We start from the raw sequence: 15,448 nt of genomic DNA, 5'->3' as shown, positions 1-15,448 counted from the left end.
CTCCTCCCCCCTCTCGCAGCCGCCTCTTTGTTGCTGCCTTCCCGCGGGCGCGTTCGGATCCGCTTTGTCCCCTGCCGGCCGCCGTCCTCGGGAGCCGCTCGGCGCTAAGGCGAGTCCGGGCAGGGAGTCTGGCCACGCCCGCCATCTTGCCCCCCGCGGCTCCCGGAGCGGTCGCCGGAGCCGAGCTTCAGCCCGCCGGAGATGGGTGAGGGGAGGCGGGGGCGATAGCGGCGGCGGGCGCGCCCCCTCTCCCGCCGCTCAGCCGCGCTCCCGCTAGTCGCGGCTGTGCGGGCTGAGCGCGCGTGGAGGAGCCCCCGAGCGGGACGGCGGAGCCAGCCCCGGGGCTGCATCGGGATAGGGCTCCACGCGACTACCAGGGGGACGGGAGAAGGGCCGTGGCTGGCCGCTCAGGGCCCCTTCCGGCCTCCGCTGCTTTCCCAGGCAGAGTCCCGCCCCCCGCCTCCGCTTCAGCCTCACAGCAACCCTGTTAGGTAGGCTCGCCCTCCAAAGCCATTGAGTAGGAATTTGGACCCGAGGCTCTCGCTTTGTGCGGTATCCTATCTGTTGCGCGGCATTCCCTTTAACTCACCTCGGCCCTTGGGGCTGCTGCCACTTGCCTGGGGAAGAAAAGGCTCTGCTCCACTCACAGCAGCTGAAGGGATGCTATTTCCCGGGTGATGTAATTTACCTCCCTGCCCTGAAAAGCTTCAGCAGCCTGTTTCCATACATTCCGTTTGTATTAAAGAAGCAGGGGGGTTCCCCCTCCAGGCCAGCTGGTGACCTTATTCGCACATCACTACATTTCCAGATCCATATACCCAAGGCAGCCGGAATTAGACCCCTGGGGACCAGAATTGAATTTTTCATGAGGGACTCATGCAGGCAGCAGATGTTAAGTATCTGTGTAACCTGTCTAGTTACGTTGTGTGGTGGACTGCAGAAAGGTAGTCCTTTTGGCCCACAGGTCTTGTTTGATTTGTAAGTCCAGCACACTAGTGGAGAATTCCTAGCAGGCGGATCAGGGCTTCTTGTGGTTTTCACCTATCTGGGGGGGGGGGGGGAATGTTAAAATGTGTCATAGGTGAAGAATTATGAAGGCTTTTTAAATGTAAAAACTTACCTTTGAATTGAATAGTTATTTGATTTTAGTTTCAGGTGTTGGTCTGCAGTAGCAGGGCAAAATTTCAACTCAGTAGCAACTGCAAGACCAGCAACTTTTATAGGTCTGCCCTTCACATCTTTATTCATCCTAGCTCCCCTTGACCCTTCTTGGTACCACCCCCCTCCAACGTGGATGTAAGATGTGATGGATATTCATTCTTTCTTGTACCTGTCAGAATGATCTTTAACTCACAAAAGGTTATCTCCTGGAAACTTGCCGGTCTCTGAAGTGCTACTAGACTTGAATTTTATTCATTTTACTTCATTTCCACCCCACTGTTCTTCCTAATGTGGCTTCCATGGTTCTCCTTTTCTCCATTTTATCTTCACAACAACTCTGTGAGGTAGGTTTGGCTTGAGCAGCGTGACTGGCCTGGCCCGGTCCATAGTCATCAAGCAAACTTCAGTGGCAGAGTGGGGATTTAAACCTGGATCTCCCAGAAACTTAGTTTGATACTAACCACTGTAGCTTGTTGTGAAGGATGCTAGCTTGTTCTCTAGTTAAGAGATTAAATTTTGCATCGGAAACATTCCAATTCAGATTGGAAAGATTCTCAAGCTCACTAACGGTTGCAGGCCTGTGCAGACTAGAATTGCCCTGAGCTACTGTTTCTCAACTCTCCCCTTCCAGTCTGCAACAGGGGACTTGTAACCCCACGTCACATCTTGAAGCCTCAGAATGTGATGAAATCCCGTGTGATCCCTTGCATTACTGTGATTGTGGTATGTAATGGATTATTCTGTTTTATAGGGCTGTTCAGTCCCTCAATGCCTAACCAAGCTTTCTTTTGCAGTCCGAAGAGCCACGGGGATCATTTGAGGAGAGACGTTGTCCTTCTTTGCCCAGCTTCTGGATCGTTGGGGGTTATGGCCGGGGGAAGGAGGGGGCCTAACCGGACATCCTACTGCCGCAATCCTCTCTGTGAAACTGGAGCTGCAGGGAGCGCTGGCCATTCCACCAGCTCCTCAGTCACCAGCGTGCGTTCCCGTACCAGGTGGGTGTATGCCTCAGAGACTGTTCAGTGATCCTGCTTCAGGAAGGATTCCATCCACTCTGGAAACTTTTCCTGCTCTGAGTTTTGTCTAAATTGGCCCTGTAAACTTTATCAGCTTGCCTGCTTTATTACCAAACATCTGTTTTGTCATTTGGCCCTTGTAGTACAGGTATGAGCTGAGCTTTCCAGTTCATGCTCCCTGCCCCCCACATCATCAGTGGTAGCCTCAGCTGCTATATTCAATATGGAGAGGATAACACTGAATCTACGAGTTGCTATTCAGCTTACAAAAGCAGTCTCTGCCATGTGCTTTGGCCACTCAAAAAAGCACAGGAAATTCTGTGTCAGGGATGGCCTTTCTCATACCAATCCCTTTATTCAACAAGTTGAGTCCTTCACTGACTCCTTTTAATTCTACATAATGCGTAAAATATTCTGCTTTCCCATATAAAGCTCAAAATTTTGGTATCCTGCCTTTTCATGAAGCTTAAGACGAATAACAACTTTAAGCAGGCTAGCTAAAATGCAGTAAAATTGCCCAAACATTAACGAGGGAGTCAGCATACTATCAGGAAGACCTCACCCTAAAATTTTCCTGCAAACCAAAACCAGATAGGGCACATAATCAGATACAAGCAAGGTAGTGTGTAAAAAGACAGCAAAAGGCCCTACGGAAGAGCAGTCCCTTACAGGCTTCCTTGAGAAGGTGGGGGAGGAGATCTGTGTGTACTACTTCAGGCAAACCATTCCATGGGATGGGGCAACAATGGAGAGTGCTCAGGAGTGAGCTACAGGCGCAAGCACCACTTGGCAAGAAGTTAGTGAGTGGAGACTGCAACAAAAAGGGTGCGCCTTGCACATGGTTTCACGTAGGGAGAGGTGACCAGTCCGATAGAAGGACTCCAGATTGTGACAGGATTTAGAGAACACCATCAACACCATGAAAGCATCCCTCCTTTATTGATAGGATATAAATAGTGGCAGTAAGCTTTTGTGATGTTTGCCCCAAGGCTGCGAAAAGATCTTGGAGAGACCTAGGCCCACTCTTTATTTATTTTAAAGATCTGTGTTCTGACCTGATCTGTGCTCTGCCATACCTTCCCTGAGACAGTGGTTCCTTCACTGTATTGCATAAAGATCACAAAGCCCGCCTGTTTCAGAGAGTGTTTGGCTAAAATAAAGATATGCCTGCCATGGTGGTTCTAAGGAGGTTTGTACTGGTTCTAATTGAATGTGTTTGAGCTTTCAAAAGGCAATGTATTAATCTTTTAAGGGCAATCAGCTCTGGGTAATGCAGGGAAGGGGTTAGATTCTGAGCTCTCTTGTCTTGGGCAAAGAGATTCCCTAAATGTGGTGGACGGGGAGTAGAATAGGATGGGTGGAGTAAGAAGAAAGGGAGATTGATCGATGCTGTTGGAAATGGGGCTGGCATGTCCTGCTTGGTAACTCAAGTTCATGTTCTGGGGTTAATAACATTCAAGTGTTTGTAGTTCTTCCTCCTTTTTAGTTGTCTCCAGCTGATTTTTCTCCCTCACTAGGAGCGGTTCGGGAACAGGCCTTTCCAGTCCTCCACTGGCAACACAAACGGTGATTCCCCTCCGGCACTGCAAGATCCCTGAGCTGCCGATGGAAAGCAGCATCTTGTTTGAACTCCAGCTGTTTTTCTGCCACCTGATTGCTCTCTTTGTCCATTACATCAACATCTACAAAACAGTGTGGTGGTACCCACCATCTCACCCTCCATCCCATACCTCTTTGGTGAGTATCTCATGGCTTACAGCTGGCGAGGTTGGGCATTTGTCAGCATGTGATAGGTGCCACAAATCGAACCACGGGCCTGCTCCTGCAACAGAGGCCAGAGGCTACATGAGAAACATCTTGGTTGTGTGTTCTGCCTCTTGCATATTTATTTATTTATTAAGCTTTTATGCCACCACTCCTAGACAGATAGCCTGCAACGGCTTACAACATAATTTAAGACTGTAAAATCAACAGCAATAAAAATACCCCTCATCCAAAAAAAACCTTCCCCCTTTACCAAGCCGCCAAATTTCTGCCCTATGTGCCCAGAAGATGTAGGAGACAGGGTGCCAGAGGTGCCCAGGACACTGGAGGAAGGGCCAGATCTTCCTCAACGAAATGCATAGTGGAAGAGTTCTTTGAAGGCCCTGTAGAACTGAAGAAGCTCCAGCAGGGCCTCAGCTCTTCCAGGAGCTTGTTCCTTCAGGTAAGGGCTTGGGTCGAAGCCGCCAAGGCCCAGCAAACCTCACGGAGGCCAGGGATCACTAGCCTATTTGTACCAGCAAAACGCAAAGCCCTGCGGGGGACTTTGGTTAAATGGTCCCTCAGATATGAAGGATAACAGAAACAGATTTGGCCATTGGGGGAAATCCCAGTGGGCCCATGGTTTAAGGACTGCCCTTCCAGTTTGGTCCACTGCAACTCTGAGGTATCCCAGCACAGGATGGATGGGAGCCAGCCGCATGTCAGGCTACTGGGAGTTGCTGTCACCCGCACTCGTCTCCGTGGAACCAGTGGGTCTGTGGACTGAAGCGGCAATTCTCAGTGGTGACTGGAAAACTTTCCCCCATGTAGTTTTTATTACACAGACACACACTATTTGGGGAACACAGGAGGGAAGGAAACCAGGACAAGCCTTGGTTGGTTTGAGTTTCCATCCTCCTTTTGAAACCCCACTGAATTTGGCTTCTGTTGTGCAGAGGTGAAATCAGTGCTTCCACCTTCTGGCATAGACTTTTTTTCTGATGCCTCTGGGTGCACCACCCTTCTTCTTTGCCATCTACCTATTGATTATCTTTCTAATCCTTCCTCTTGTCTAAGCAGCTCAGGTAGGGGTTTTTCCTTCTTCCATGTATTCTTACAGTTTTAGAAATGATTGGGCTGAGAAAGAGGGCTAGGACTGTAGCTTTAGGAAAGGACCGGTGCTTGTATTGTTCTGCCAAATATGTGGAACAAAGTTTTCAGGAGAGCAGTTTTGCAATGGGAATGTGATGGAAAGGGTCCTTAAATCACAGCAGAGTTCCCAAGGCAAGAGACTAACAGAGGTGGTTTGCCATTGCCTGCCTCTGTGTAGCAGCCCCGGACTTCCCTGGTGTCCCCATCCAAGCAGTAACCAGGGCCAACCCTACTTAGTTTCCGAGAACTGATAAGATCAGGTTGGTGTGGCCCATCCAGGCTGGGGAACAATGTTAACAGGGTGGGAGTAAAGAAGTGTTCAGTCACACCTGGAAAATGTAGAGTTTTTCTCCTTCCTATTGTTTTTTTTTTTGGCTGTATCATGTGTTTTTAATTTCGTTGCCCTCAAGTGTTGCAATCCAGTTTTATTGCCCTGATTGTATTTATAATATTGATCTTTACTGCATCATCATCATTTTCTATAATCTGCCTTGAGCCTTAGCAAGAGAGGTCGACCACAAATGAATTAAAACAGTGGCCTGTGTTCACCCAGGTAATGTCTTGGCTGAGCAAGCTCCTTTGCCACAAAGATTTTCTTCATTCTTGCAATACGGCTGTGAACAGACCAACCAGATTCATTTTTCTTTCTGCAGAATTTTCATCTCATTGACTTCAATGTCCTGGCGGTGACTACTATCATTCTGGCCCGAAGGTTGATTGGCGCCATTGTGAAGGAGGTGAAGGAGGTAGAGGCCTGGAGCCTTTGTGCTTGATGGATAACAGTTGTGGCCTTATTCAGTCCCCCCTCCCCCCCAAAAAAAATTGGGGTGGTGCAGGAGAATTTCCTGGTGGAGGGTTATGGCCATAGTCTGCTTCCCATATGCAACTCACTAGTGAAGATTCTCTTCCCCATTCCAGCTCACCCTGCCCCTGCATGCAGAGGGCTTCCTCAGTGCTGGAATTCCTTTGAACAACCTCCTCCTTGAGGCTGACCAGATATTTACCTCACTTCCCTTTGGGCTCCTGGCCAAAACACTTTTTCTTTACCCAGGCTTTTAACCTACGGAGCCCTTTTTTTAAAACCTGTTTTATGGTCTGCTCCTAGCCTGAGGACTGTTTTAGGGATGTCATTTGAAGCTGCTCCAAGTTTATTTCATGTTGTTTTTATGCCCCTGGCAAGTTTAGCCGTTGGTTTTATGACTGTGGTGTTGTACTTTGGAAGCACCTTTAAGCGAGTCTCTGGAGAGGCAGCATCCAATTTTTTTCTGTATACGTAAATGTCTGCAGCAGAAATGCAGTCTGAAAGCTCTGCCCATGAGACTGGGAGTTCAATCCCAGCGGCCGGCTCAAGGTGGACTCAGCCTTCTATCCTTCCAAGGTCGGTAAAATGAGTACCCAGCTTGCTTGCTGGGGGGGGTAAACGGTAATGACTGGGGAAGGCACTGGCAAACCACCCCGTATTGAGTCTGCCATGAAAACGCTGGAGGGCGTCACCCCAAGGGTCAGACATGACCCAGTGCTTGCACAGGGGATATCTTTACCTTTAAATGTCCCACTGAGTATATCTTGGGTAGAGATTCTGAAGAGCAGAGCAATTTAACTGAAGCCTTTCCCTATATGTATTTGTTCAATCTCTTCTTTAACGCACTGCCCTTCTGCCCAAAGCAGCTTTCATCATCCCTCATAACAACTGTGAGAGGTAGGTTAGGCTGTGTGCATGCAGCCATCCCTAGATCACTCAGCCAGCTTCCATGGCAGAGTGGGGGATTCGGGGTAGGATGATTCTGCCAGATCCCAGTCCAGCTGTCTAACCACTGCCCCTCACTGCTTTTATCAGCTGGGGTCAGGAGGAACTGGCACCCTCAGCAATGTCTCCCTCAGTGCTCTTAATTGGGAAGAATTCCAAAGGCCAGAACCGGTGTGTATGGGACTCAGAAGTGTGACTGATCTTTTTGCAAAGGGACAAAAAAGTCTCATTTGCATCTTGCTCTTTTTCCTCCAGGCATCTCATACTGGCAAAGTCTCCCTGCCACGCTCCATCTTCCTCGTGGTCACTCGCTTTGCTGTCCTTACTGGCACCGGTTGGAGTTTGTGCCGATCCATAATCCATCTCTTCCGGACACATTCGCTGCTCAACCTCTTGTTCTTGTGTTACCCGTAAGTCCAGGCTACTCTTCTCTTATTTCTGTTGCTTTCTGCTTTGGGGGTGTACGGGGCAGGGTGGCAAACGTAGGTTTCCACAGGCATGACAGATTTTCAGTGAGGTTGCAATGGGGGGTGGGAAATCACTAAGGCTGTGTCTATTTTCTGCTAGAAAACTGAAAATTCTCTTCCACATCAATCTAAATTCTGTTCTCAGAAAAGCCGAATTCAGCAAAATGGAATCTTAACAATGATGTGTTACGTTTCTCCATACAAGCTGCAGCTATAAGGGTATATCTTCACAGCCACAGGAGAGAGACGTTTGCTGTTTAAGGCCAATATTTTTCTGGATGTTTATATCCAGTGCCATATTTTGGGCTCCCAAATTGCAGCATGCATGGCACACCCTGAGCGCTGGGTGGCTTTACTTTTAAGCAAAACACTGGCACCCTGAAGACAGTTTTTATTCCAGCATGAGTTTTCATGAGTCAGTGCTTGCTTCTTCAGATGCAGTGAAGTTTACAGGGCAGCTAAAGGTGAAATAATGGCGTATTGAAAAACAGGAAGCTGTCTTCTGGCCTGTGATCTGTATAACTGAGTACTGTTGGATTGAATTGGCAGCAGCTGTCCAAAGTATCTTATCTTTCCAAGTGTCTTTCCTATCATGGTGGCTTTACATCAGAAGTACCAAGCTTGGAAAAGGAGACCTGCACGTGGAGCATTGGTCTGCCATGGAGCTGCATTCTCTTGTAGACCAACTAAGCTCAGTGGCTTAGATAAGAAGTCTTAAAAAGGGTGACTGGTGAGGTTCTGCTTGAAGCAGCAGAGTTGTGGATGGGCCTGCCTGAGTTTCAGGATGTGCCCTTCCTTGGAGCCCTTGGCTCTGGTCCCCAGCTGAAATTAACCCCAGCAGGTGTTTGGCTCACATTCTGCCCCCGTGATGGCCCTTCCTGTCATCTCTCCTCCTTTCTCAGGCCATCTACATTTAGTTCCTGAATGTTATTGCTTCTGTTTAGCATGCCTTGTACTGCCACGGACTCTGTGGTTGGTATAGATAAGAAATAATTTCAGCTACCGCTTCCTCTTCTCCCAGGTTTGGCATGTACGTCCCCTTCCTGCAGCTGAACTGTGACTTCCGCAAGACGGGTCTCTTCTCCCACGTCGCCAACATTGGTCCTCGCGACACAGGGGATGCCAGCTCGAAGGGCAAGGACTACCTGTCTGTCCTCAAGGAGACCTGGAAGCAGCACACCCGGCAGATGTACAGCACAGAGGCTATGCCCACCCATGCTTGCTGCCTCTCCCCGGACTTGATCCGCAATGAGGTGGAGTACCTGAAGATGGACTTCAACTGGCGCATGAAGGAGGTGCTGGTGAGCTCCATGCTGAGCGCCTACTACGTGGCATTTGTTCCCGTTTGGTTTGTGAAGGTACGTGAGCGAAGGGTTACATCCATGGCACGGAATGACCTCTGCTTTTAGCCTGCTGTGAGCCCCATGTGTGTAAAGGCCTGTTGAGTAACAGGCTTCTCAGTGCAGACTGCAGCACGGTGAGTAAGATTCATATCAGGCAGCTTGGGTGTTGGACATGGTAGCTCAGTGCAGGTCCATGTTCAGAGCCAGTCTCCCTTTGAATCTTAGCCAGCAGCCAGTGAAGGAATCAATTAATGTGGGGAGCTGATCGCCCACGTAGTTAAGTCTCACATTCCAGCGTGTGCTCTAGAACGCAGCCAGCCACTTTGTAGATCCTGAACTTCCAATGGGAACTTACTAGTTGCTGATGGAAGCAGAATGCTAAAGAAGGTGGTGGTGTCACTCAGCCAAGAAAGGCTTGTGTTCTTGCATGGGTGGTTGTGATTTGATTGACAGATCTGTGGTTATATGTCTGGAACTTGGGCTAAAGTGAATTTGAAGATGGGAACTTCCTAACAGAAACTGGCCTAGTGAATTCTACTGATTTCTTTCCCAGGCTGTTTTATACAGCTTTCCTTCAGTGTTGTGTTTTCAAATTAAATTCTCTTGGGATTACAGAAGCCTCTTCTTGAATGTCTTGGGTTCCAGTTCTGTAGCTGCAGCTGATTCCCTGCCCTTTCTTTCTCTTCCGTTTGCAGAGCACACAGTATTACGACAAGCGGTGGTCCTGCGAGCTGTTCCTCTTGGTGTCCATCAGTACCTCTGTTATCCTCATGCGGCATCTACTGCCAGCCCGCTACTGCGACCTCCTCCACAAGGCTGCAGCGCATCTTGGCTGCTGGCAGAAAGTCGACCCGGCACTTTGCTCCAATGTGCTGCAGCACCAGTAAGCCACCTGCTGATTACACCCACACACCCATGCACACTGGCCATCATCTCTTTTGAAACCTTACTTCAAGTGTCAGACTCTCTTGTGGGGCAGATGTGCCCTTCCTTGTATTCCTTGGCAGACAAGTATCGTTGGGGTTTGTAATTTTTCAAAGGTTGTTCTTAGACGGGACTTTTTGTACATCCGCTTGTCTGTCTTGGAGCCCCCATGCCTTGCATTCTACATTGCTCCCTCTGTTCATGTGGGGTTCTGGCTAGACTCATTGAGTGCTGCATCCTGATGCATATCCTCAAAATACAGGCAATCCTCTCCAACAGCTACACACAGGGGATGGAGAGCAAGCAAGGAAAGTCTACCTAATGTTGCTGGTCTCTTTGTGATGGCAACCCCTGATAAACCTTCAAAAGAACATACTATTTGAAATTCCCTGTGTTGGTGCTATCTCAGGATAGCCATTCCTTAGCTCCTTTCACCCTGTGACTTGAGTACTTTTTCAAGGTGTGAACTGAAAGTGGAATTCACTTGGGATGGGTGGCAATATGAAGCTGTCACTCTCTTTTTCATTCTGGCGAAGCTGGTCATGTTAAATCAGAGCTGATGGAGAATACAGTCTTTGCATTGGCCCCACTGTGAACTGCTTATTTAAAAAGCAATTTGTCATATGGTAAATGAATAGAGGGGTTGTGAGATTTTTTTTTCCTCTGGATTTTTCTCCCCCGTTTTGGGTAGTGTTAAAAAAAAGTCATATGCATTATTTAGCTTTTGGAATAAGCTGAAGGCTTTTTTCAGGGGAAGGTTGTACGTAATATGTGTGACATGCGCAGATGTTTATGTAAGACAGTCTGCAGAACCAGAAAATTGTTCTTGGTGTGGACACATAAAACAGACTTTTAACTATATATTAGCAGTTTAAAAACAATAACAGTATCTTTTCTAAGATACGTTCTTTAAATGTGATTAATTTTGCCCACAGCGCTTGACAGCGCTCTCTCTGTCGAGAATTGTATACAAATCACAGTTTGGTTTTGAAAAACTAAAGTTTTTCATGCCTTTACATGTCTGAAATACACCAAATAACGCAGTTTCATAGGCTAAGTTCCAAAGGATGCATTTTATGTTTAACAATGATAAGTAGGTGTAGCGTATATTTCCCCCACTCCAATTTTTTCCTGTACCTTTCTAGACATTTCAGATTTTTGTACAAACCTTTGGTTAGCCAAGTGCTTCTGGGAAGCCAGAGTACAGAGGCTGCCCTGCGTTGTTCACTCCCATCAAGCTGGCTTCAAGAGGCACAGTGCCTCTGAACCCGAGGGTGTTCCGAGTGAGCATTGCTAGTGTTTGTGGATCGAACTGTCCTGCTCCTTTTTTCAAACCACCTGAGCCCAAGGCCCCCCCACCATCATGTTTTGTGCTACAGTCCTGGGAGAAGCCATAAAGAGCTAGCAGTCCTGGACAAATTTCCTCTCTAGGTGCCCTTGAGACACCATTTTGTTAATTGTAGCTGACTCCCTGCTGTTCCTTATCTGCATCGGCAACAGTTGTCTCATTTAGAACAGCTTTCATATGGAGACAGGCTCAAGGCTCTCTGGTTTTGTTTTCAAATCTGTGTCATGCTCACTCACACTGCCCATATGTCTCTGAGCAAATATTTGGAAAACAGTCCCCTTTTAAAGACGGTGAAACCCTTGCCTGAGCAAAACAGGTTTCCCTGTGTTAGTCTTGCATCCTGGGGAACACGGTTGGGCAGAGCTCCGTCTTAACCAGCAACTGACTTGTTTTTGCAGGTGGACAGAGGAGTGTATGTGGCCGCAGGGGGTGCTGGTGAAACACAGCAAAAACGTCTACAAAGCAGTGGGCCATTACAACGTGGCAGTGCCTTCTGACGTCTCCCACTTCCGGTTTCACGTAAGCTTTTGCAATTCTCCTCGCATCGATGATGCAGGCATGCTACAGGGACCCTTATTCCACTCTATGCTCCCGAAAGGCCTATGCCAGCTTTCTTTAAATCACTATCTAGCATTTTTATTAAAAGGCCAAGAGGAAGTCCCGCCTCCCCAGGTGGTGGTGGTGAAGTCAGAATGGCAGCAATAAGGGGATATTCAAGGGAAATGGCACCAGCATAGAGATCTAAATATCTTCACCTTGCCATCCACACACTGGCCAAAGGCTCATGTACCAAAGCAGGGGGTTCTTCAGGCTGGGACAGAAACCCCAGAAGGTAGATGAGCGTATAGTGGTATCATTCACAAATGGTGACGATGCACAGTATTGCAGTTTGGGAATCAAACCTGTGCATAGAAATGGCTGGTGTCTGGCACACACATACACCCTGCATAAGGGAGGATTCTGGAGAGAGGGAAGGGTCATCTCTGCACACACTGCCCCATCCCTGCTGTATCTTGTCTGGGGTCTCACCGTTTCCCTGTTGTAAACAAGGAATAAGTCTAGAAGATATCCAAAGCTCATCAGCTGAACTCCTGTATATTAGACACGTGTGCCTAAGGTTGCTTCCTGGACAGCACTGCAGGGAGTGGAACCTCTGGTAATGTGTGACTCTGTTTCCAGCTTGGCGTGAGCTTTGCCAGACCGGAGTCGGTGAGGGCTTGGCAGTTCAGGAGCAGGACACATTGCAGGAAAAACGGGTAGTGGCGAGTGAGCTGCCATTCGGGGGAGTTTGCTCCCCATTATAGACCTTCTTGTTAAAGACCGCCTGAGACCCATTCTGAACAACTCAGACACTAAGGACAATGGCCGGAAGGTTGGAAGTCATTCTGGGGGTTTAGCTATCAATATGCAGAGCTCTGTGCATTCTGTAGAGCCCATTTTGATTTATTTTATTGGATTAAGAAGCACGAGTTTTTCATTGGCTTGGACGTTTACGCAACTCCTTGGGCGCTGCAGTTCTCTGACAGCCATCCCTTGCCCTTTCCAGTTCTTTTTCAGCAAACCCCTGAGGATCTTGAACATCCTCATTCTCCTGGAAGGGGCGGTCATCTTCTACCAGCTCTACTCACTGATTGCGTCGGAGAAGTGGCACCAGACCATCTCCCTGGCCCTGATCCTCTTCAGCAACTACTATGCCTTCTTCAAGCTCCTGCGGGACCGGCTAGTGTTGGGGAAAGCCTACTCGTATTCTGCCAGCAGAGAGAGTGATCAGAAGCTAAACTGAATGCATCGCACTTCCTGGGGTTTAAACACAAAGGGAGAGAGAAGGCGGCCCCGGAGCTGTATCGGGGGCAGCCTGTGACATTTGTGCCACCTGTTGTGCCAGGGTCTGTTCCATTCGGCCTGAGAAAGCCTTGCTACCTTGTGGGGGGGGATGCTGGGGCGCATTCTCAAAATGGCGTGCAGTCGGGCCGGTCCTGAGCTTTGTAACTTTTTTTACCACTGCTTTTGGTTTTTTTGTTGGTTTGATAACTGATACAATTATAAAAAAATACCTTATTTTTGTACTCCCGACTGCTGTCAGTCTGGCTTATTCAGTGAGGAGGAAAGCAAGTAGAGAGATCAGCGGGTTTTATATCTTACCTGCCGGCGTGACGGTAGCTGCTGCTGGTTGCCGTCGTGGGTGGAAGCGTTCTTCGGTTTGTGTTTAATTTCAAGCCGCTCCTGATTCTAAAGGGCATACAGGACCTAGCATCACGAAGGTCGCTTTCACATGGGGGTGATTCACCATTGTGCCTCCCCAGGAAGGTATTTGTGCTTTCTCCTAGCACCTGCCACGCAGCGAGCTTTTTGTCAGGTTGTTGTGCTAGGGATGTTGCTATAGTATTCTGATGCTAAGGCGATATACCAATTACCAGTTTAAAGGGGGGGAAAGCAAAAAGTGAGGTGGTGGTGGTGAGAAGGGGCAGTGCCAGATGTCTCAAAGCATGGGAAAATGCACCTTCACACTGTTAACTGAGCCAACTGCAGTACAGTTTTCCAAGGAAGAGTGTACCAAAGCTGGATTGAGAAACTGCACAGCAGAGCCAGGGGACACTCAGAAGAAGGCAAATCATTGCAGAGCAGTGTTGTCAGAGGCCCCTCTCCCCCAATTGCCAGTCCAGTTTGATGGGGAACATGGAACAAAAGCAACTGAAGAGTGTGGTCAACAGGGCCGGATTTTCCTATAGGAAAACTAGGCTTCAGCCTAGGGCCTCAAGATCAAGAGGGGCCTATATTCCACATTTTTTATAGAGGTTAGTACCAATCACAGCATGTTTCATTTAACATATTGATATATATCACAGTAATGGTGTATTTTATTATCTCTCACGTAATTTACAAACTTAAAAATGGGAGGTGAAAGGGCCACATAAGTGGAATAGCCTAGGGCCTCTTTTCATGTAAATCCGGCCCTGGTGGTCAAGGACATTCCTGGCGATGCGAAAGGTCCCTTGTCGAGTACCTGGCACCTCCAGTTAAAAGGACAGGCAATAGATGATGTGGATGACTCAGAACGTGGAGCTGCTCTCGGGCTGAGTCGACAGTCCAGATGCTGACAGATCAACAGTCTGATACAGTATGAGGCCGCTTCATGTGAGATGATGTAGCCAGGACTGGAGCAGCCAGGACTGTTGTGAGCACCAGATGCATGCGACAGGAGGAGTGGGGAGTCAAACCCGGTTCGCCAGATTAGAAGTTGGTGCTCCAATCACAACACCAAGTTAGGTGCTACTGGTCACAATCCTCTCCTTCAAGTTTCTTTTTGTGTTTCCAAAATTTGCACGGTTGGCCTTTGTAGACCACCTGTCCAAAGGTGGTAGGTAGGACCCTTCAGACAACTGCAGCCCTCCCTGCCACTGGCCTTCCTTCCCTGCCTGAACTTGCCTTGTAGGAAACCTAATGTGGAAAGGACATTCCCCCCCCCCCCCTCTTCGTATTGGTCCCATCTCAGCCTTGGCCAAATCCTCACCTTGTCTGGTAGGGCAGGGGGAGTGTCCTATCCTCCTAGGTATGCAAAGCCCCTTCCCAGGCGCCTGTTCCTGGCATTGCTCTGTTCTCTCCCCATAGCACGGAGGCCTCCCACTAGCTATCTAGGCCACCAGGACACCATCTGTCTCCAGCAAGATTATTGCAAATGAAAGAAGAAAAGTCTTACCCAGGGATTAAATATTTAATAGACGTTCCTTCCGCAGGGAAGAGCGTTCTTCCAAGAAGGGAGCCCCCTGGCTTCTTTGCGTGGGTCCTGATGGTCCTGAGGCTGCCATTCCTTGGCCCCCACAGCCCAGGCGAGCCAGCTTGATCTGTCACTGCGGAGAGCGGAGCCTTTCTGAAGAAGGGCGGGCACATGTGCCTTGCACCCGAAGGGCCTAGAACAGGGGTAGTCAAACTGCGGCCCTCCAGATGTCGATGGACTACAATTCCCAGGAGCCCCTGCCAGCATTCGCTGGCAGGGGCTCCTGGGAATTGTAGTCCATGGACATCTGGAGGGCCACAGTTTGACTACCCCTGGCCTGGAATGTGCAGCCCACCAGGGGATGCTTCTCTGTGCTGCTAGCACCCCGTTCCTTCGCTCTGCTCTCGTCCGAGGTGCCCTGTGGGGGTGAGGCTTTCGCCAGCCTGGAAAGCCTGTCCCTTAAATCCCAGATGTGAGGTATGGATCCAGCCCCACTGGGAAGGGGATGGGATTCCAAGTACCCTGTCATTACTTTCCCATGTTCTGGCAGAGCCAAGAAGTTAACTCTTTCCTCACCAATAGCTGAATGCCTCTCTGTTTCCAGGATAATTAAAAATGACCCTGGCTGTTTGAGGCCGTGCCCCCTGCGGCTTTAAAGCCATACCCAAATCCTGCGACCATCTAATGGCTTTCTACATAAGTTGGCGCCTTCAGCTACCTAAACCGAAAGCGGCTTACAGGTGTTGCAAAGGACCAGGGGCATGTTTGGACCTCATCCCTTAAGCTTCCAAAAAATGCCTCATTCTTTTTGGCAACTCCTGAGCCCTTTAGA

The 15,448-nt window shown here is 48.8% G+C and overlaps 1 protein-coding gene across 4 annotated transcripts; it reads left to right on the top strand.

Annotated features, from left to right (window-relative positions):
• Positions 1-6: 6 nt before the first annotated feature.
• TMEM39B (transmembrane protein 39B) lies at positions 7-12,972 on the top strand. Of its 4 annotated transcripts, none has more exons than XM_077337442.1 (9): positions 7-109; positions 1,956-2,156; positions 3,695-3,914; positions 5,726-5,818; positions 7,075-7,229; positions 8,308-8,644; positions 9,325-9,512; positions 11,300-11,420; positions 12,448-12,972. In XM_077337442.1, exons 2-9 carry the CDS (start codon positions 2,029-2,031, stop codon positions 12,682-12,684), a joined length of 1,479 nt encoding a protein of 492 aa, XP_077193557.1. In that variant the 5' UTR covers positions 7-109; positions 1,956-2,028; the 3' UTR covers positions 12,685-12,972. The 4 variants fall into 4 exon arrangements, with proteins under 4 accessions (XP_077193557.1, XP_077193556.1, XP_077193558.1 ...); XM_077337441.1 differs by having other exon boundaries at positions 53-205; XM_077337443.1 differs by lacking the exon at positions 7-109 and adding an exon at positions 129-491 and having other exon boundaries at positions 5,726-5,809.
• Positions 12,973-15,448: the final 2,476 nt, after the last annotated feature.

Source organism: Paroedura picta, chromosome 5 (assembly GCF_049243985.1).
Source record: "Paroedura picta isolate Pp20150507F chromosome 5, Ppicta_v3.0, whole genome shotgun sequence".
NCBI classification, from domain to species: Eukaryota; Metazoa; Chordata; class Lepidosauria; order Squamata; family Gekkonidae; genus Paroedura; species Paroedura picta.
Note: the sequence above shows the minus strand (reverse complement) of the source record. Positions and strands in the feature narration are given on the sequence as shown.